This window comes from Leucoraja erinacea, chromosome 2 (genome assembly GCF_028641065.1).
Source record: "Leucoraja erinacea ecotype New England chromosome 2, Leri_hhj_1, whole genome shotgun sequence".
NCBI classification, from domain to species: domain Eukaryota; kingdom Metazoa; phylum Chordata; class Chondrichthyes; order Rajiformes; family Rajidae; genus Leucoraja; species Leucoraja erinaceus.
In genome coordinates, this window is record NC_073378.1 from 88,756,315 (window position 1) to 88,779,156 (window position 22,842).

General features: G+C 42.6%; 1 protein-coding gene across 7 annotated transcripts in view; it reads left to right on the plus strand.

Annotated features, from left to right (window-relative positions):
• Positions 1-22,842, plus strand: part of top2b (DNA topoisomerase II beta) — a 110,763-nt gene that overhangs the window by 57,865 nt on the left and 30,056 nt on the right. For all 7 annotated transcript variants that reach the window (XM_055660517.1, XM_055660532.1, XM_055660484.1 and 4 more), the window contains 8 exons: positions 5,149-5,283; positions 5,929-6,129; positions 6,223-6,418; positions 8,315-8,406; positions 17,971-18,126; positions 18,207-18,290; positions 19,453-19,653; positions 21,882-22,017. In XM_055660517.1, the coding sequence (XP_055516492.1) occupies positions 5,149-5,283; positions 5,929-6,129; positions 6,223-6,418; positions 8,315-8,406; positions 17,971-18,126; positions 18,207-18,290; positions 19,453-19,653; positions 21,882-22,017 (1,201 nt within the window). The remainder of the gene's footprint in view (positions 1-5,148; positions 5,284-5,928; positions 6,130-6,222; positions 6,419-8,314; positions 8,407-17,970; positions 18,127-18,206; positions 18,291-19,452; positions 19,654-21,881; positions 22,018-22,842) is intronic.

The window sequence follows — 22,842 nt, forward strand, 5'->3', positions numbered from 1 at the left end:
TTTCATCGATGGGAAAAATCCTCGTGCCCTGACAGCTGGAGGGGATCTCTGAGTAAGACGGCCAAATATCACAGCCGTAAGTGGTAGAGTTTTTTCTTAAATCAATATACAGTGCAAACATGAAGTGGTCAAGTTTAGACTTTTAATTATATAGATGGACACCATACCGACGCCATCTGAAAACACTTGAAACGTTCCATCAACGATGTATTTGAAGCAGCTTAAATATCAGTTGGGAAGACAGAAGAATCAATGTCAATGTGCTGAATGCAAAAACATCTAGCATCGAAGCCTTCGTCATCAAGAACCAACTAAGATGGAAGACGAGTGTCTACCAAAGCAAACCTACTCCCAGGTTAAAGAAGGCAAACGGAAAACAGGCAGAAAAAAGAAGAGATTCAGACGTCTTGAACGCCAGCATGAAGAAATGTGCAATCGACATCGACAATTGGGAAACCAATGCCAAGGACAGGAAACTGGTGAACCATCATCCAAGAAGGAACAGTGACCTTCGAAGCCAAGAGATGCGCAGAATTAGAAGAAAAGAGAAGAATACCAAAAGAGAAGCAGCAACAACCAAAACCCGATCTTCCATCTGGAATTACCTGTCCTGAATGTCGAAGAACTTTCAAAGCCAAGATTGGACTCATAAGGCACCTGAGAGTCCATAAAAACAACAGGACATAAAAACAACAGAACGTAGACCATCATCCTCAACCTCGAGAGATAGCCACGAAGACGATATACTAGACTGTGGGACCCGTTGGGCCCCGATCCCCCAACGCAATATTCCACAACTCATCCATAGCCTCCAACTGCGCAGGTGCGGCTGATGTTTTTAAAGTTTAAAATGGCAATAAAGTGTAAAAAATAAGTAATGTGAATGCATCTCACTCTCCCTCTTCAGTCCCCCATTCCCCTCCTCCATTATCTTCCCTCTCCCCACCCTCCACCAACCCTCCTCTGCTTCCTCCCCTCCTCTCTCTTCCTCTTCCCTCTTCCATTAACTCACCATCTCTCTTCCTACCCCATTCCCCCTCAACCTCCAGCACTCCCCCCTACATCCTCCCTCTTCGCTCCCCTCTCCTCCGCTCCCCCGCTCCCTCACTCTCCTTTCCCCTGCCCTCAGTCACTCCCTCCCACCATAACCCCTACCCCTCCTCTTCCTCTATCCCCCTCCCCCACTCCTCACCCCTATCCCACCCTCCCTTCTCACCTCCCCCACTGCCCTCCTCTCCATCCCCCACCCCCTCTCCCTCTCTCCCCCACTCCTCCTCCTCACCCCACCCACTTTCCCCTCCCTGTCCCTACTCCTTCCTCTCCCTCAATCCCCCCCACACTCCCTCCTCACCTCCCCAGGATCTGATGTAAACCATTGCCGGCCCCGTTTTCTCCAGCACATCGGCGATGTAGTTGTACTTGAGTTGGGGGCTGGGAAGACGAGCCGAGCGGCCTGGAGCTAGGGAAGGGCAAGGCCGAGGCTGCGGCCTAGTCCTAGCCCTGGGTCCTCACCCAGCCCCAGGCCCGTTTTTGCATAAATGTAGGTACAATTTACAAAGGTACAAACAAATCTATATGCAAGATGAGAGTTTTAGTTATATACTAGACCAAGTGCAGACCCGTTGGGTCTGTTTCCCCAACGGCGTTTGCGGGGGGGGAGGGGGGGGGTGCTGCGGCATCAAACTCACATTAACCACCCCCCAAACACACAGGTGGGGTGAGAAGTGGGGAGAGCAGGAGGAGGAAACGGGACAAATTTGGGAGGGAAAGGAGAGCGGGGTAGGGGGTGAGAGAGGGGGGGGGGAGAGAGATGGGCGGGAGGGAGGGAGGGGGAGAGGGGTGGGAGGAGAGAGGGGAAAGAGTTGGGAGGGAGAGTGGAGGGGGAAGGGGGGGGGAGAGAAGTGGAAGAGTGGGGAGGGAGGGGTAGGAGGAGTGGTGGAAGAGTGACAGAAGGTTAGGGGGAAGGGGGAGAGGGAAGGGGGTGGGGTAGTGAGTGAAGGGGGGTGGGGGAGAGAGGGATGGGTGGGAGAGGGAGAGGTGAGAAGAGGGAAACATAGAAACATAAGATTCCCCCTCAATCTTCTAAATTCTAGCGAGTACAAACCGAGTCTATCCAGTCTTTCTTCATATGAAAGTCCTGACATCCCAGGAATCAGTCTGGTTAACCTTCTCTGTACTCCCTCTATGGCAAGAATGTCTTTTGTCTTTGGGCATTGTGACATCATACGATGGAACGTTCACCAGGAGCTGGGGCTGGGGCTGGTGCAAAGGCATATGTAAATGGATCCATTCCAATTGGAGATCTGCGAGCATTGGGCATTGTAACATCACACGATGGAACGAATCGAAAGGCAACCGGAGTTTTAAATATATATATATATACTAGACCAAGCGGGACCCATTGGGCCCCGACCCCAACGCAAAAATCCACCACTCACCCTTTCCCCCAACGCAACCCGTTTCCACTACTCACTTTTTCCCCAACGTAACCCGATCCCCCAATGCAATAATTCACTACTTACCCCATAGCCCCCACGGCAGGCCTGAGCCCCCAACGCAACCCGTTCCCCAAAGTAAGATTCCACCACTCACCCGTTGGGTCCCTGTCACACGGGAGGCCTGGTCCCCAACGCAACCCGTTCGCCAACGTTAGATTCCACCACTCATCCGTTCCCCGAACGCAACCCGTTCCCCCAATGCAATATTCCACTACCCACTCATAGCCCCCAACTGTGCAGGTCACTTTAAACTTTAAAAAAAAATGCAATTGCACTAAGGTTTAATGTGATGTAGTTACCACTGGCAAGGCCATCTTTTGTTATCCAAATCTAATCATTAAACTTTGCTGTGCTGGGTTAGGCTGGCAGATTCTTTCCCTGAAGGGCATTTGCTGTGAAGGATTCAGTGTTCTGGGATAGAAACATTGTAGGTGGTAGGGCATAGTGATGTCATAACTACCAGTGCAGAATTGAAGAAATCCAACTTTTAAATCTCTTCCACTACGTCCTTCTCCTTACAACAATGTAAAAACACTCTCATAGCTTGTGTATTGGCAGCACAGATGACATTGTGATGTTATTTTCGGTTTTTGAAATGTTCACTGCAGCATGTGCCTGAGATCACAGTGTGATGTCATTTTCTGTTTTCGGAATCTTCACGGCAGCTTGTGTAAATGAAATCCCATTGTGCTTGGACAACTGTGAGATGCCTTTGTGACATCATCACTTGAAGCTGCTGGAAGAGTCTCCCTCTAAAAAGCAGTTATTATTGTCAAAGTTGGCTTTTTATAAACTTTAAATGTCAATAACGTGTAATATAACAAAATCTGAAGGAAACTTATTACATTGACGACAGGAAAAAGCTGCTTATGGTTTTTCAAACATTTCTGCGCTATTGTGTACCGTTTTAGCAAAATACAATCACACACACACACACACAGAAACAAGACAAGACTTGTTCGTTCTTCACTCGCAGCGCGTGCCACAGTCTGAAAAGCGAGCGGGGAATGGAGGAAGGGAGCAGGCATGTCAACCAACTGAGTGCGGGTCGACTGCGAGCGGGTGGCGATTAAATGACTGCGGGTCGGATGACGTAACTCGCAGCGTGTGGAAAACTGCGCAGCCGGCGTTGCGTGGAAAACAATGCGCAGCGGAAGGCGCAAGCAAAAATAAAGCTCGAAATTTTCAGTTAAGCCAATTTTTTACTTCACGGGATAAAAGTCTACAGGAATATGTAATAAATTTACCGTCTTAGAGTCGTTTTTTCGAGCAGTATGATTATACACACACACACACATCCAAGATCAGACTTTTAATAGTTATAAGATATACATATGTGTGTGTGTATATATATATATATACTGCTGCTACGTTCACGGGCGGAGGCTGCTGTGTTCGTCGGGGGCGGTGACTGCCACGAGCAGCCAGGTGCCAATGAGTGCAGCTGGGGCTGGGGAGCCACTGAGTGCGACAGGCGCCGGGTCTTGGAGCCGATGATTGAGTCCGCAGCCGGGACCTGCAACCGGTGAGTGCGGTCGGAGCCGCTGAACCCACACACCACCCTCCAACATATCCCCCCCTACTTTACCCCCTTACCTGCCCAGAGCAGTAATAAAATGGAAGGAAACTTATCCGTTGAGCTGTTGTGTGCCCGTTGTGAGGCGAGGAAGAAAAGATGGTGGTCTGAAATTGTGCAAAGTCTGTGCTGAGTACCCGTTGGGTGTCCTTTGTGACACCAGTCACGTAAAGACGGCAAGTGGGGGCGCTGTTTTTTAAAAAGTCTTAATTGTCAATAACTTGTAAAATATGGCATCAATGTGAATTAAACTTATTTTTCAAAAATCACAGGACAATGGTGAGTAAGGTGGTGCAAAAATTGTAGCGCTATCGTGTACCATTTTAATGTAAATATAGGTACAAGGGACAAACAAATATAGAGGAAAATATAGAAACAAGATGATAGTTTTAATGATGGATAGATAGATAGTCACTCCTCGCTGAAAGAACGAACTTTAACAATTCGCAAGCAGTTTTTTAGTGATTACGTTAGGATGTTTTCTAAAAGGCAATATTATGACTTAATTTGTTCTTCATTAATTAATGTTATCAAGAGTCAATAACTTGCCAGTCTAGATGGCCACCTGTTGTGACACTGAAATACTCTATTCTTAAGACGCAATGCTGTTTGATTGCTGCAGGGAGGTTACATGGAAACATTTTCCAATACTTTTTCTTCCAAGACAGTTCTCTTTCTGCTTGTTAATTTCCAAAGTAACTGTTAAGTGGTTCTTTGCTTATCGATCAAAGTTGTGCTATAACCATTTGGGGTCGCATGATACGAATGATGTTTCCTAATTTATCGATCGATTTATATACAATTCACATGATGGAAAGATGTAATATAGCTGTATGCCCGTGTGATAAAGATAAGGCTTTAATTTGGATTCTTAAGGTCAACTGTTAATTTATAAGATGTTCATAAAATTATTCAGTATATTGTTTAGGTGCATCCTGTTCATTGGTGTATTAATAACAAGCTGGATATGGTTGGCTTAGAAATATATTCATCATCAGTGAGATTATAAAGGAAAGTTAATTATTTCCCCAGATGTATAATCACTCATTCTTTTACCTTTCTTTGATTTACAAGTTACCAAGCTACAAGAACTTCAAAGGAACAATTCATGAAGTGGGCCAAAACCAATATGTTGTTAGTGGTGAGATATCAGTTTTGGATCGGAATACCATAGAAATCACAGAGCTTCCTGTTAGGACTTGGACACAGGTAACATGTATAACTAGTTTTAAATAGGTTTTATAATAATGGCAGTAATTGGGACATTGATTAAGTTAGTATCTACTGGTGAACAAAGGTACAAATATGTACATATGTTTTCTCTAGAACGTGGGGATACAATTGAGTTTTTCCATAGAGAATTGTATTTGAATGCATTCTAATCACTCTCACAAGCTGGGAATAGGATTGTTCTGATTTTTTTGTTTCCTTTATGCTTCAATTAAGCTTGATGACGTTTGGTCAGTTATGACCCATTAGTAATTTATCCTTCCATTACGTTTCAGGGTGTTTAACCAAATGGAATCACTCAAGGAAATGATTCCATTTGATTAAACTTTGTTAATTTATTGGAAGAAGTTCATTAAGATTTTTATAATCAGTTATAAAGGGTTACCATTAAGTGCAATGTGTTGCAATGTATTAAAAATAACGTAGTGCTGAGTAGGAATGAGATGTCCCTTTCTATAAAATGTTACTTTCTCTTTCAGCATCTTAACACGTGTAAATTTGATATTCAAATATTTTGTGTGTGCTGGTAACTACTAACTATAAAAGTATACTTTTAATTAATTTATAATTAATAAAAAATATTTTATTCTGAATTGAATAAAAGATTGTCTTTTTATCCTGAAGGCATACAAAGAACAAGTTCTTGAGCCAATGCTCAATGGAACTGAAAAGACAGCAGCTTTGATAAATGACTATAAAGAATATCATACTGATGCCACAGTCAAGTTTATGGTAAAAATGTCAGAGGAGAAACTTGCGCAAGCAGAAGCTGTTGGTTTGCACAAGGTGTTCAAACTACAAACGACTCTCACTTGCAACTCAATGGTAGGTTTTTTTTTAAACACATTTTGATATGAGAAATCAGTAATTGGATGTATTTAAAACTACTTCATACATCAATAATATTGTTCATTGCAGGTCCTTTTTGATCACATGGGTTGCATGAAGAAATATGAAACTGTGCAAGAAATCTTAAAGGAATTCTTTGATTTAAGGTTACATTATTACAGTTTGAGAAAAGAGTGGTTGTCAGGAATGCTGGGAGCAGAGTCTTCAAAACTAAACAACCAAGCTCGCTTCATTTTAGAGAAAATACAAGGGAAGATTACAATTGGTAAGGATGGCTGGATTAAAATAAAAATAAATATTTTCATGCTGCAACTCTTATTAATTGGAATTATGTGCTGTATAAAGTATATTGAGATACAATGTTGGAGTAGTTCAACGGGTCAGGCAGCATCACAAGAGAAGACTAACGGATAAGTGACATTTCGGGTTGGGGCCCTTTCACAGACTGCAGTGAGCAGAAGAGAGGAGGGGCAGGACAAAGCCTGGCAAGTGATGGTGGTGGTGGGGGGGGGGGGGGGGGGGGGGGTAGGCAAATGATTGAACAAAGAACTAACAGGAAAATACTAAAAGTGTGAGATAAGGATCGAAGAGTTGCAAACGTTGAAGCCAGGCGAAGGAATGTAGGCCAGGGAGGGGGGAAATAGATATTTCCAGGTGAGGCACAGGGAGAGCGAGGGGATAGAGGGGGGGGGGAGGTTATAGTAATAAATTACCTAAAATTGGAGATTCATACCATTGAGCTACCCAAGCAGAATGAGGTGCTTTGTTTAATTTAGATATACAGCATGGAATCAAGTCCATGCCGACCATTCTTGCTATTGAGGGAGTGCAGCGTAGGTTTATAAGGTTAATTCCCGGGATGGCGGGACTGTCATATGCTGAGAGAATGGAGCAGCTGGGCTTGTACACTCTGGAGTTTAGAAGGATGAGAGGGCATCGCATTGAAACATATAAGATTGTTAAGGGTTTGGACACGCTAGAGGCAGGAAACATGTTCCCGATGTTGGGGGAGTCCAGAACCAGTGGCCACAGTTTAAGAATAAGGAGTAAGCCATTTAGAACGGAGACGATGAAACACTTTCTCACAGAGAGTGGTGAGTCTGTGGAATTCTCTGCCTCAGAGGCCAGTGGAGGCAAGTTATCTGGATGCTTTCAAGAGAGAGCTAGATAGGGCTCTTAAAAATAGCGGAGTCAGGGGATATGGGGAGAAGGCAGGAACGGATTACTGATTGGGGTTGATCAGCCATGATCACATTGAATGGCGTGTGTGTGTGTGGGTTTTGCCTTTGAGACATATGTCCTCGAAAACCAGACGCAAAAATGCAGAGATTTTCACCGTTTTGATAAGGATTCAACATGAATTCACATATCCACTCCTCATTAAATTTGGTCATTTATCTCCACAAACTTACTGTTTTGTTTGAATCAGATCGCTGCCCAGCTGCGGATGTCACAATCCCCTTGCTCGTGGTACCACCACCCCCACCCCCCCCCCCCCCCCCCCCCCCCCCCCCCCCCCCCCGCCGCTCTAGATTCAAGCAGATGCTGTCATCGCACTTTTAATCCCCCTTCCATGTTGGCCTTCATAACAAGAGGAGTTGAGTATAAGAGCAAAGAGTACTGAATAATTATTTAATGGCAGGGCGGGTGAAAGCTGAAAATGTCATCTAAGAATGCTAGACATGCCGAATTTGCAAAATTCGTTGAACTCTTGTGTTGCGTCCTCAAGGCTGTAAGGGGCCAAGTTTTAAGATGCGCTGTTTCTTGCATTAAAGTTCAGCTTTATTGGATCACGGTAAGGTCAAGGATAGAAGTCAGAGCAGGAGTGGCAGAAAATGGGGTGGTACATGCATATTCAATGGAGATAGTCTGCATATGGATACTACTTTGTATTTGATGACCTTGTTGTAGAGGAGACCACATGTGAGCAACAAATATATATTAAAGATGAATAATGTACAAGTAAATCTCTTCTTCATCTGTGAAACGTGATTGCATCCTGGAATGATGGGGTGGGTGGAGGTGAAGATTATATAATGCAGTTTCTGTGAATGCACACAAAGGTGTCTGTCAGTAAGAAATTGAACATTAGGGACAGAAGTTTATTTATGCCACCTGCATTCTTTTTTGAAATGTGTAATTCAACATAATTTCTCTTCAGAGAATAAATCAAAGAAGGACCTTTACCAAATGCTCATCCAGCGTGGCTTTGAATCTGACCCAGTTAAAGCCTGGAAAGATGCACAAGAAAAGGTAAAATATAACTTCACCAAGCAACATTTTAAGGATATGTTGACCACCACATTGAATCAAATGTAAATTTGCATTGTAGAACTTTGAGAAAAATCCTAGGTTTTAACAGTATAACTCCCGGATGTAATTTCTATATTGAGTACACGCATAGATATTATTTTTTGTTTTGTTTTTGACATCTGATCTTGTGTGAGTGAAAGTCAAGTATGTTGTTAAAAAGATTGTATTTTAATCATTTTGGGATAATTCCTATTTAAAAGTATTGCACAATTTTTAGATGCATATATTGTCAAAATTACTTTATGGTATTTATTGCTTTTATAACTACAGTTAAGTTGAGCAGCTATTTATTTTTGTGCCATGCTTTCATTTTAACCACTGATTTAAGAATGATAATTGATAGAACTCAACATAATCATAGATGGAAGATGGACACAAAAAGCTAGATAATATATGAGACACTCAAACCAGAGCTGATTGAGTGTGCGGTGATATGCAGCAAAACATGACATGGATCAGGTCAACTAGTACTGACTGATCTGCATCCTCCTTCTTATCATGCAATAAGTAATCATGCAATAAGTAATATGCAATAAGCATATAACTAAAACTTCCAATGTATAGTAGGAAGATACAGTGCTTTATAAATCTCGACTAAACCGTGAAGGATATGAATAAGGAGGAATACAATGTGGCCTAGGTAATGGAAACCTGTAATCAGTATATAATAGTCTTTGTATTTAGGGTGAGGCCGACAAACCCATCCTATATGCGTACGGTACAGGCCCTCTGCTGGAGGGGCTGATGATATCGTATCAGGTGGTGGTTCAACAGTCTTTGTAGGAGACTTCACGGGTGACATCACCGGCGGTCTAATAGGTGATTTTGCCATAGGTTGCTCTTTGGTCATTGGGGAGCCATTACAGTTTGAACCCACAGTTCTTCCATTAGTCTTTGGCACAATGTCCTGGACACTGATTAGCCATATGAGAACTTCTGAGATGGTCTTGGTTCGCTCACAGGCAGAATATGTTTTTTATTGCGCCTGTAAATTTCTCCTTCGGAACGGACTAGATAGGAACAGGGCTCCTGGCAGGTTTCTGCTACTACGCCTATGCGGTCATGTCCTTTCTGTGTTTGTAGGCGGACCATTTGACCGGGAGACAAAGGCGAGAGGGGGCAGCTGGTTTGGTTTTGAACTTGCCGTTTGTATTGTAGTTGGGCCTGGACTGCGTGTGGATAATGAACCTGAGGTTGTAGCAGTTGCTTAGCTACTGGAAGGGTAGTGCGGGTTTGGCTGGACATCAAGTGCTGTGCAGGTGAACCTAACACTACATCCCGCAAAACGTTGCGTAGGTTAAGAAGGTCCAGGAAGACATCAGACCCCGCTCTTTTAGATTTTTCCATCACCTGTTTCGCATTGTGAACGGCTCTAACCCGTTCGACTGCGGATATTCCGGGCTGCTGGTGACATGTTTGAAATCCCAGCGTTGGGTAAAGTCTTTGAAGCTTTGGCTTGTAAATTGTTCTGCATTGTCTGACATGAGGGAGAGAGGGGCCCCGTGAACTGAGAAGTGTCTTGCAAGTTTCTGAATAACTGCCGCCGATGAGGCAGTGCGGAGCAAATCAATCTCAAACCAACTAGGAGTCCACTAGAACCAGGGAATGGTTGCCATTTCAATCGAAAATGTCAGTCACCAGAATTGTCCACGGTAGACCAGGAACCGGGCGATGCAGGTGCGGTGCTAGACGGTTACATACCGCACATGACTGCGTCCTCTGACGCACATAGTCCGACATGGCAGGCCAGAAGAACATGCTCTTGGTCCGTTGCACCGTTGCCTCTGAACCAGAGTGCCCTCTATGTACAGCATGGAAGTACTCCTCTGTAGTGAAGCTGGGGCAACTGCTTTGTTGCCCTTCATAATAACTCCGTCCCAATTACCAGTTCGTCCCTGACGGGGAAAGTATGGCTGCACTGAAAGTGGAAGTGAGTGCTGCTTGTTAGGACATCCGCGTTTAATGATTAATGCGAGTACCTGTAGGGTGTTATCTTCAGCCGTGTGGGCAATCAATATATCCAAACCCGAGGGGTAAATTTGGTCAATCATCATAACATCAGTTGCATGCCTGTCGTCGGTTTTCCTGGGTGCAAGGGACAGGGTGTCTGCCAGGTACATGTCCTTCTCACTTTTGTAGATTAGGGTGTGGAGCTACAGCATCATTCTTTGCAGCCTGGCTGGTGCAGCGTGTATCATTTTATTCAGGATGGAAACCAGTGGTTGATGGTCCGTTTTGATTGTCACAGCTTTACCAAAGATATAGTAATTGAACTTCACACATGCGGATACCACTGCTAGTAGCTCCTTCTCTATCTGCGCGTACCGCGTCTCTGTGTCCGTCGTGGTTCGTGAGGCATAAGTAATCAGCTGGTCTTCTTGGGAGGCGTTGCAGGTCAGCGTGACTGGCTGATTAACATCGAAGTACACCAGAGTGGGTGGGCATGACATCTGTTTTAAAGTTGAAAGTTTGCTGCTGCTGCTCGTGCCACATCCAAACTAGCGTAGCGGGGCTGAGAGCTCGCTGAAGTGTGGAATAAACTTGCCCAGGTAGTTCACCATGCCTAAAAATCTTTGCAGACTGGCAACATCGGTCGGTGCTGCCATTTCACTGATGGCTGCTGTCTTTGCTGGATCGGCTTTGAGGCCGTTGCTGGTGATAGCATGACCAACATAGTTAACTTGGTTGACTCGAAACCTGCATTTACTGGGGTTGAGTTGTTAAGTGCACCTCCCTGACACGGTCGAGCACCTTTTTCAAATTGTCATCTCGCTCCTGCAGGTCTTTACCCGCTACGATAATATCATCCACAATGATCGCACAGGGGTACCTGTCAAACATCTACTCCATCGAACGTTGGAATACTTCGCTGGTTGAATTAATGTCATGGCATGCGCAAAAATCTGTAACATCCGAAGGCTGTGCTGAAAGTAGTGAGCAGCGATGATTGATAGATAGTCAATAGGAATTTGCCAGAAGGAGCCCTTGGCATCCAACACAACGAATACTGTAGCCTTGCCCATGTGCGCAGCCACCTCTTCCACGGTACGCATGAGGTCTCTTCAACGCAGTATTTAGGACTCTAGGGTTGATACATATACGTGTCTTCTGCTTGTTCTTTTCAGTAGCAGCTACCATCGAGGATACCCAATCCGTGGGTTCAGAGACCGGCGTGATGACCCTTAGGGCCTCCATTCTATCGAGTTCAACTTTACCTCGGTCTCGCATGGCAACCGGAACGTGATTAGCAGGGCGAACAACAGGCTTAACATCGGGTCTAGAATCATTGAATACGTGAGCGGCACCCTGCCGAGTTCATCATTGAGGAGGTCTTTGTAATCCACCAAAAAGCGTTGTGTAGAGTCGGGTATTAGTTGATGAACATCTTTGCCGAATGAAATGCATCTCCAGAAATGGTTTCTGCGTTTGCAACCATGCCAAATTTGACCAAATGCGGGGCACTTTTCCCACTTGGCAATATGTGAACCTCCACAATTATTGCAGTCATTATTAGATCTTATGTCAGACTGGCCAGAAGGGGTCTGTTTTGTTTCATTAGGCTGATAAGATTGTCGATCTCTCCTAACATCCGCAGCATAGATGCTATACGCAGCCTGTGGTATGGTCAGTGTTTTAGTGTGCGCTTCTGTCATCTCAATGACTCGACAAGACCTGATTGCTCTAGCCAGCATGAGGTCTGGATCGCGTAAAAGCTCTTTCTTCAATTTATCATCTAAAATGCCAGACACAAGCCTGCCCCTAACAAGTTCATCACAGAGAGCACCAAAGTTTAAGCGCTTTGCTATATGCTGTAATGAGTATACATACGTTTCCACTGGCACTCATGGTTTTTGGCTGCGCGTGAAGAACTTATCTCGTTGAATGATGAGATTGGTATGAGGGTCGCATAGCTCGCGGAACTTTCTCTTGCGGCATACAGGGTCGTACATTGTTTCAGCAGGTGTAATCTCTTGATCTTGCACATCCAGTATTGCAGGGGCGTAAACAAACAATTTTGCCCGACGCACAGCCTCATGTCCCGCCAGATTGAGAAATATAGATGCTTGGGTGTAAAGAGACTTGCCTTGGTGCGCCGCAGCCATGTAGATATCGTAGTCCTCCTCGAAAACTTGCCATCCCTCTTCGATATCCTCATATACGTCATCGGGCTGTCGCACGAGGCAGCCTCGCCAGCAGTGTGTCTGTCATTTCGACTTTTTTTTTTTTTTTGTATTTCTAAATGTACGTGTTAATTTTCTCTCGGTATGTTTTTATGTGGGGGGTGGGGAAGGGGGAAAAACGTTTCCGGTCACTTACCTTGGCGGAATGTGACTTTTCTCCTAGTCGCATTTTTGCCCTCCCTTGCGGCCTAACAACTTGGATTGGAGCGGCCTTTCCCGGAGACTGGCCCAGAGCTTCAGCAGCAGGCGTGGCGCGGACTTCCATCGCGGAGCCAGATGAAGGACTCCGACCGCCGGCCTGCTGACTTTAACATCGTGAAGCCGCAGTCTGCGGAACTTCTAGCAGCAGGCGTGGAGCGGACTTTACCATCCGCTCAGGGATCCCTTGCCGGGGACCGCTGGAGAAGAGCTCCGACCGCTGGCCTACCTGCAACCTATAACATTGAGAAGCCGTGGTCTCCGGTGAGAAAGTGGCTGATTCGGGCACCCCAAGCCGCGGAGTGTGTTCCATCAGTCTCGACGACGGAGCTTCGATCATCCCGACAAGAGGGCTTGTACATCGAGCCGTCCGTAGCGGCGACTGCGGAGGGTCAAGGTCCCAAACGCGGATGAACAAAAGGAGGAAGACTGACTGAACTTTATTGCCTTCCATCACAGTGATCACTGTGGTGGATGTTTATGTTAAGGTCTATCGTTCTTTTTATTGTGTTGTGTTCTTTTAATTTTATGGCTCCATGGGAACTCAAATATCACTGTACCTTAATTGGCGCATGTGACAATAAATGTGAATGTGAAATGCCCTCCATAATGTTTGGGACAAAGACCCATCATTTATTATTTTGCCTCTTTACTCCACAATTTGAGATTTATAATAGAAAAAAAAACCCATGTGGTTAAAGTGCACATTGTCAGATTTTATTAAAGGCCATTTTTATACATTTTGGTTTCACCGTGTAGAAATTACAGCTGTGTTTATGCATAGTCCTCCCATTTCAGGGCACCATAATGTTTGGGACACATAGCTTCACAGGCGTTTGTAATTGCTCAGGTGTGTTTAATTGCCTCCTTAATGCAGGTATATGAGAGCTCTCAGCACCTAGTATTTCCTCAAGTATTTCCATCACCTTTGGAAACATTTATTGCTATTTATCAATATGAGAACCAAAGTTGTGCCAATGAAAGTCAAAGAAGTCATTATGAGCTGAGAAACAAGAATAAAATTGTTAGCGACATCAGTCAAACCTTAGGCTTACCAAAATGAACTGTTTGGAACATCATTAAGAAGAAAGAGCGCTGGTGAGCTTACTAATCGCAAAAGGACTAGCAGGCCAAGGAAGACCTCAACAGCTGATGACAGAAGAATTCTCTCTATAATAAAGAAAAACCCTCAAACACCCGCTCGGCAGATCAGAAATACTCTTCAGGAGTCAGGTGTGGATTTGTTAATGACCACTGTCCGCAGCAGACTTCATGAACAGAAATTTTATTCCAAATAGGAAGAAAGATTCTAAGGGGAGTTGGAGGCCACCGTGCCTGACAAGAGAAGTTAGGGATAGAATAAAACTAAAAGAAAAGATGTATAACACAGCAAAGAGTAGCCGGAAGCCAAAGGATTGGGAAACTTTCATAGGACAACAGAAGGAAACAAAACGGGCAATACGGGCTGAAAAGATGAAATACGAAGGGAAGCTGGCTAGGAATATAAAGAAGTACAGTAAAAGCTTCTTTAGATATGTTAAGGGAAAAAGAGTAGCAAAGTCAAATGTGGGTCCCTTGAAGGCAGACACGGGTGAAATTATTATGGGCAACAAGGAAATGGCAGAAGAGTTGAATAACTACTTCGGATCTGTCTTCACTAAGGAAGACACAAACATCTCCCTGATGTACTGGAGGACAGAGGATCTAAGGAGGTAGAGGAACTGAAAGAAATTTTCATTAGGCGAGAAATAGTATTGGGTAGGCTAATGGGACTGAAGGATGATTAATCCCATGGGCCTGATGGTCTGCATCCCAGGGTCCTCAGGGAGGTGGCTCTAGAAATCGTGGACGCATTGGTGATCATTTTTCAATGTTCAATAGATTCAGGATCAGTTCCTGTGGATTGGAGGATAGCTAATGTTATCCCACTTTTCAAGAAAGGAGCGAGAGAAAACAGGAAATTACAGACCAGTTAGCCTGACTTCAGTGGTGGGAAAGATGCTGGAGTCAATTATTAAAGAGGTAATAATGGGGCATTTGGATAGCAGTAAAAGGATTAGTCCAAGTCAACATGGATTTATGAAAGAGAAATCATGCTTGACTAATCTTCTGGAATTTTTTGAGGATGTGACAAGCAAAATGGATGAAGGGGTGCCAGTGGATGTAGTGTATCTAGACTTTCAGAAAGCCTTTGATAAGGTCCCGCACGGGAGACTGGTGACTAAAATTAGAGCACATGGTATTGATTTCTCTTTCATAAATCCATGTTGACCCATGGTTATAGCCTGGGCATGTATGGCTGCTGAAGGTACTGGCTCGCTTATCTTCATTGCTGATGGTAGTAGCATAATGAATTTTGAAATGTATAGTCACATCCTATTTGCTCAAGTTTAAACAAATGCCTCAAAACTCATTGGCTGGCAGTTCATTCTACAGCCAGACAATGATCCCAAACATGCTGCTAAGGAGTTTTTCAAGGCTAAAAAATGGAGTGGCCAAGTCAATCAGCCAATCTAAACCCAATTGAGCATGCCTTTCATATGCTGAAGAGAAAACTGAAGGGGACTAGCCCCCAAAACATAAACTAAAGATGGCTGCAATACATCCCTGGCAGAGCATCACCAGAGAAGACACGCAGCAACTGGTGGTCCATGAATCGCAGACTTCAAGCAGTCATTGCATGCAAAGGATATGCAACAAAATACTAAACATGACTACTTTCATTAACATGACATTGCTGTGTTCTAAACATTATAGTGCCCTGAAATGGGGGGACAATGTATAAACTGCTGTAATTTCTACATGGTGAAACCAAAATGTATAAAAATGACCTTTAATAAAATCTGACAATGTGCACTTTAACCACGTGTGATTTTTTTTTCTATTATATATCTCAAATTGTGGAATACAGGCAAATAAATAAATAATGGGTCTTTGTCCCAAACTTTGTGGAGGGGAATGTTTATACACATACACACATACTCAAAAAGCAAACAATAGTAGTGCAATAATAATAATAATAATAATAATAATTGTTATTATCCTGATGGCTGCAAGGAAGAAGCTGTTCCTGATCCTGGACATTACAGTTTTCAGGCTCTTGTGCTTTCATCCTGATGTCAGTGGTGAAATGAGTGTGTGGCCAGGATGGTGTGTGCCTCTGATGATGCTGGCTGCCTTTTTGAGGCAGCGACTCCGATAAATCCCTTCGATGCTGAGGAGGTCAGAGCCGATGATGGACTGGGCAGTGTTCACAACTTTTTGCAGTCTTTTCCTCTCCTGGCCGTTCAAGTTGCCAAACCAGGCCATGATGCAACCAGTCAATATGCTCTCTACTGTACACCTGTGGAAGTTCAAGAGAATCCTCTTTGACATACCAAATCTCCTTAATCTTCTCAGGAAGGAGAGGCGTTGATGTGCTTTCTTTATAATTGCATCAATGTGCTGGGTCCAGGAAAGATCTTTGGAAATATGCACGCCCAGGAATTTGATGTTTTTGACTCCACCATTGTCCCGTTGATATAAACAGGATTGTGGGTCCTCATCCTTCCTCTTCCAAAGTCCACAATCAATTCATTGGTTTTACTGATATTGAAAGTCAGGTTGTTGTGCTGGCACCATTTGGTCAATCGTACAATCCCACTTCTATACTTTGACTCATCAGAGTATAGAATTCATCCAACAACGGTGGGGTCGTCGGCGAACTTGAAGATGGTTCGCTCTACGTCCGGCTACACAGTCATGAGTATAGAGTGAGTAGAGCAGGGGGTTGAGCACGCAGCCTTGAGGTGTTCCAATACTGATTGTTAATGAGGAAGAAGTATCTCTTCCAATTCGAACAGACTGGTCTGTGGATGTGGTAGTCGAGGATCCAATTGCAGAGGGATGGGCAGAGACCCAGTTCTGTGAGCTTGGTAACCAGCTTGGAGGGGCTGATGGTATTGAATGGCGAGCTGTACACCTATAAACACCAGCCTGATTAAGTGTTTTTATTGTTCAAGTGGTCCAGGCGTTTGTGGGCGGCGCGACTCATGTCGCAGCGGCCTCTGCTATCCGTCCGTCTTTTTATTATTTTTTGTCTCGTTGAATGTAGTTTTTATTTTTTTTTTTTGTGTATGTGTGTGGGGGGCAGGGGGTGGGGGAAACTTTTAAAATCTATCCCCTGTACGGAGAACCCGACCTTTTCTCTGTCGGGTCTCCGTTGTCGTTGGGGCCTAGCACCGTGGAGCGGCCTCCAGCAGGAACGACCTGGGGCTCCAGTCTCGGAGCTGCGGAGCTACTCACCATCACGGAGCTGGCCGAGTTCGGAGCGGGAGGAGCGGTGGTAGCGCGCTGCTGCGACCCAACCCCGGGGATTTGGAGGCTTACCGCAGGTCTGGTGGACAGTGACACCGGGAGCCCGCGGGTCCCTGCTGGGAGACCGCTTTTCGGGGCTTCCGCAACGGCGACTTCACCCGCCCGAGTTGCGGGCTTGAAGAGTACCTTGAGCGGGGCTTGCATCATCGCCCGGCGTGGCTTGGAATGGCTGCGGGACTTTGCTAGCGCCCGCCGGGGGCTCCAACAACAAGACCCGGAGCGTGGCCTTGCATCGCGCGGCGTTAATGGCTGCGGGGCAATTACCATCGCCCGCCGGGGGCTTTGACTTTGACTCTGACATCGGGAGGGGAATGGGAAGTGCAGGGGAGAGATAAGTCTTTGCCTTCCATCACAGCGAGGAGGAGATGCGCTGTGATGGATGTTTTTGTAAATTGTGTTGTGTCTTGGTTCTTTCTTGTGTGTATGACTGCAGAAACAACATTTCCTTTGAACCTCAATGGGGTTCAAATGACAAATAAATTGTATTGTATACAGTGCGGAGAGGAGAGCCAGTGAGATCGCATCTGCTGTTGACCTATTGTGGCGGTAGGCAAACTAGTGGGTCGAGGTTCTTGTTGATGTTACATGTAACTAGTTATATTTTATGTAATTAATTTGAAAGTTGGGGATTTTATATTCCATAGCCGAGCTAATATTTTGATCAGTGTTCTGAGTCCATCAACTATATCAATTTCTACTTTAATATCTGTAAAGATATTCTATCAATTGAATCTAGATATTTCTCAGTACCTATCTTTTCTTTTTGTAGACAGCAGCAGAAGAGGAATTATTGGAACTAGATGATGGCACTTCAAGTGTTTCAGGTGCTGGATCTGGACCAGACTACAACTACATCTTGAATATGTCTCTTTGGTGCCTTACAAAGGAAAAAGTAGATGAACTACTGAAACATAGGGATTCAAAAGTAATGTGCTGTTTTCATATATTTTTATATTTGTGTGGCTATTTCCATGAATGCTATAACAGCTATTATGTTTGTTGCAGGGAAAGGATCTTGATGATCTCAAGCGAAAGAGTGCTCCCGATCTTTGGAAGGATGACCTTGCTGCTTTTGTTGAAGAGCTTGATGTAAGTTTGACAAAACATGTCCACCTGGCAGCGCATATTTTGAAGCTTTAAAATATCTTAATATACATTTGGTGTCCAAATGTTTAATTTGTTTTAACATTGTGCATGTTGTAGTCATTACTGCAAATGCTTTCTGTCCCTCACCAGAAGGAATGGGGTAAATCTTACTGATCAGAGTCAGCTGTTCCAGTGGAGCACTAGTACTCAGCTATATGTCATGGACATCTCTATTCAGCTGTCCATACATGCCAGTCTGAGACTCTGTGACTGTTAGTACTGAATCTGTCATCATGCTCCATCATTGGATTTCTTGTGAAGTCCTGTACTGCTCAGATTCTCCTGCATTGTGCTGAGATATTGCCTTTCAAATCTACACTAGGTCAGGCTGACGTTGGATCTGAGACCCAGTAATTTCAATAGGGAAAGTAATTCTTAAAGAAATAATTATTACACTTTAATTTCTAAGTATGCTGTTAAGTATAATTGTTAAATCTTTCAAAATTGTTAAAATCTTTGACAGCTTTTCCAGAAAACAAAGCTCCATCGCCAGCTTTGTGGTCTTGAGGCAAAGCCTCCTTATTATGCCAAATGAGGTCTGATTGCCTTCTGGGTCTCACTGCCTGACATGAGGGATTGAAGGTCAATCCTTTGGTTCAACTATGCAGGTCAAGTGAGTAATGATCTAGCCTGAATGACTCAATATTTCTTATCTATCACCTCTTTCTAAATTCAACTGAATAGGTTCAATTGAACTTGTGTAAAAGAGCATTTAATATACAAAATGTTAATGAACAAAATCTGATTGTTACTGTTGTGAGTTGCAGTTCACAAGAAATCAAATAAAAAAGTTGGACTCAACTTGGATATTGTAAATTATATTGGAGTTCTGATGCAGTGTAGATTGTAAATTTGCCCCGTCGCCAAAGCTATGCATTGCACAAGTTTTTAGTGAAGCTGCACTGCAGACTATGGAGAGAAATATGTAACAGGAGCAGTAAATTAATCTAATTACATTTGAATATTATTGGTTGCCAATTGAAATATTCAGAATTCAGGCAAATATCTCAATTGTTTCAAATATAGAGCGCTTTATTTCTTGAATCACAGTGAAAATCTTAAAGATATGATTGTTAAAACAAGTGTATTTCTCACATTAATGCAGCGTGTGGAAGCTCAAGAGAGAGAGGATGCTCTATCAGGATTTGTTACCAAAGCAGTCAAGGGAAAAGTTGGTAAACCAAAAATGAAAAGGATGCAGCTTGAAGAGACTTTACCCTCAATCTATGGCAGGAGAATTGAACCTGTCATTACATTAGCATTGAAGGCAGATGGCACAAAAAAATTGTTGAAAAAGAAAGGAAAGGTAAGTTCACAATTAATTAAGGGCACATTTGGGGTATATTGTAAAGTTTCTGTCATTCATTTACAAATGTTGTTAAATGGTTTACATTGTAAACATGGTATTATTGCAATTGGGATTTAAAATTACATTTATTTTGGATTCAATAAAACTGCATCAGCCAGGTCCTGAGTATTCCTAATGACAAAATACTCAATTTGTTAAGCAAATAACTTTTTCCTTGTCACTCTATTATTTTAAACTGACAATCACTTACTGACATCGTAGTCTGAAGGAATATGCTTTTTCTTATTTAATTTGTCTTTCAAGAGTCTTTATAACCTGGCACCTCTGGTATTTTTGCCATGGAATTGCTACATTGTTGCACTTTCATTTTGCGCAATACTTTTTAATCATAGTTTGTCCTAGAGGTTCATAACTGCAGAAAGCAGAGGCCCTAAAAGGACACCTGCTATAACTAAAACATATATTTTCTAAGTGATTTCAAAATCATTTGACAAAAGATCAATTTACTTCCCTAGGTGAGAGCCTAAGATCATGATCTAAAAAGAATTGTTACTTTCTGGGGACTCAGTTACTATATCGTTATGACTATATATATATATATATATATATATATTTTTTAAAATATTTTTATTAGTAGCATATACATATAATAACCAAAACACGATTTGCTTACCAATTACATATATACAAAGCTCCTATTTTTTTATTTAAAAACATTTTGAAAGATGGAGCTATAGAAAGGAGAGAAATAAGAGGGGGAAAAAAAGGAAACTCTAAACTAATAGAGAGGGGAGGGGAAAAAAAACAAAGGAGATTAGCAAGAACACAATTTTGGATATAGGTCCGTAGATTATAAAGTGTAATTATTAATCCAGTCCTGGATTCAAGTTTCACTCCAGCTTCCGTGTTGATCCAATTTACCCTTTTAGAAAATCAATAAATGGAGACCATATTCTAGCAAATAGCTTTAATCTTTTTCAATTAAGACAAGTCTATTTTTTTCCAAGTGTAAGGTCTCAGACATTTCCGTAATCCACATTTTAATTGTGGGGGTTGTTGGTTTTTTTCAAAATTTTAGTATACATTTTTGCCCAATATACTATAATCAAGAAAATTTACTATATTTTTTCTGACCACACTTAGTTTCTTTTCTTAAATTGTGGTGAAAACCCTATTTTAAATGCATTTTGAATCTCCCTTACTTACTGCAAACTAACTTTGACAAAACAGATGATTCTAGGACCTTGCCAATCATTGAGTTCCATTATGTGATTTGAATTCACTTTATGGAACTTCCATCTTGAAAAATAAAAATATTTTGAATCCACAATTAAAGTACTGAATCATCTGCACAATTGTTAATTATTCAGAAAAACATTTTTTTTAAAAAGTGGTTTGCATGAGAATTTGGTCGGCAGAGTGACGCCGCTAGCAGAGCTGCTGCCTCAGCATCAGAGACCCTCGTTCGATCCTGACCTTGGGTGCAGTCTTTGAGGAGTTTGCACGTTCCACATGTGGCCTCGTGGGTTTCCTTCCACATCCCAAAAGGTTAATTACCCCTGATATCTAGCTGGTGGATGAGAAATTGGTATAACTTGGAACTGATGTAAAAGGATGAACCATGGTTGGCGTGGGCTCTGTAGGCCAAAGGGCCTGTTTCCATGTTGTATCTCTAAATTAAATTGAACTGAAAAAAGCTCAGCCACAAATGTTTGAGAACTCTAGTTAAAAACAGACATTAATGTCCCATTTGACGCTCTCGACCTTGCAACTTCTCATTAAGTCGTTAAACTTTTAAATCATGCTTTACCTTTAAAATCTATACTTTACTTGACCAACACATATATATTGAAAACATAGGAAGGAAATTATTATTCCTTTATTTAGCAAATTAATGAATTTGTATCTCCTTGGAGACATTGTTATACAGCACAGAAACAGGCCTTCAGCCCAACACGTGTATTCTAACCAAGATATCTATGTTAACTAGTTCCATTTATATTTGTATACCCATATTTTCTCTAAACCTTTGTATTGATGTACATTTCTAAATATCTTTTATACATTGTAATTGTACCCACATCTACAGCCTGTCTGCCCCGGCAGCTCGTTCGGTTTACCCAAACACGCTGGATGAAAATTTTGCCCTTAGGTCCAAGGCATTTTTCTCAATACAAATATATTTTTTAATTAGTGGGCTGTTATTGTTCATATTTAATTTTCAGGGTGATGCAGATGCAATAAAGCTGGAATTTGATGAAGAGGTTGGGGCAGCAATAGGAGAAGGAAATGGAGAAGCATTGGACACAAGTGAGGCCAAGGTTAAAGCTCCACGCCTGAAGAAAGAAAAGAAGGAACCTGGTGTGTTTACACAAATTAGGATGTGCTCCACTTTATGCAGTAGACAAACTATATTAACCAGAGTGAGAAGCATGCAGTGCCCACTAACTAATTGGAACAAATACAGCATTTTCTTAAATGTACCTGGTATTAATAATGCAAAGTCCATTCCTAGACTACGTCAAAACAATTTAAAATTCAATGTAATTTTGAATGTTATAATAAAAATAATGAAAGTTTGAAAATTGTCTGTCAAAGTATTATCCTCAACTAAAATAGAGCTACGTCAAAGAAACATCACTGCTATAACAAAGTGAATATTTGCAGGTTTGTACAGATATGATTAACAACATAGCTCTTTGCCTTTTTATTAAAGGCCTGCTGCCTCAACCTGATCAACTGTGACGTTGAAACAATGAAATAGCATAATTCTTATTAAGTATATTTTATTTCCAGGAATGAATTGAATAGTATCCTACTCTGATAGTGTCTGCACTTTAAACATATCATAAATAGTTTAAAGTTTTCATGCAATGTAAACCAAAAATATGGCAAATTAACACCTGTACAGTGATCAAGATTACCGTATGTTAATTTATATACCTATTTTTGTAACATGAATAAATTATAATATAGAAATAGGCTTTTCAGCCAAACAAGTCTCTACCAAATATCAAGCACCCATTAATCTTAATCACTTTTTAAAGTCCTCACATTCTTAGCAATTCCCCCCCCCCCCCCCCCCCCCCCCCAACAACGTTTCTCCTCCTCATCTACACATTGCAGGCAATTTAGAGTGGCCAATTAATCCACCAACTGCATTGCTTTGGAAAGTCGGAGGTAATC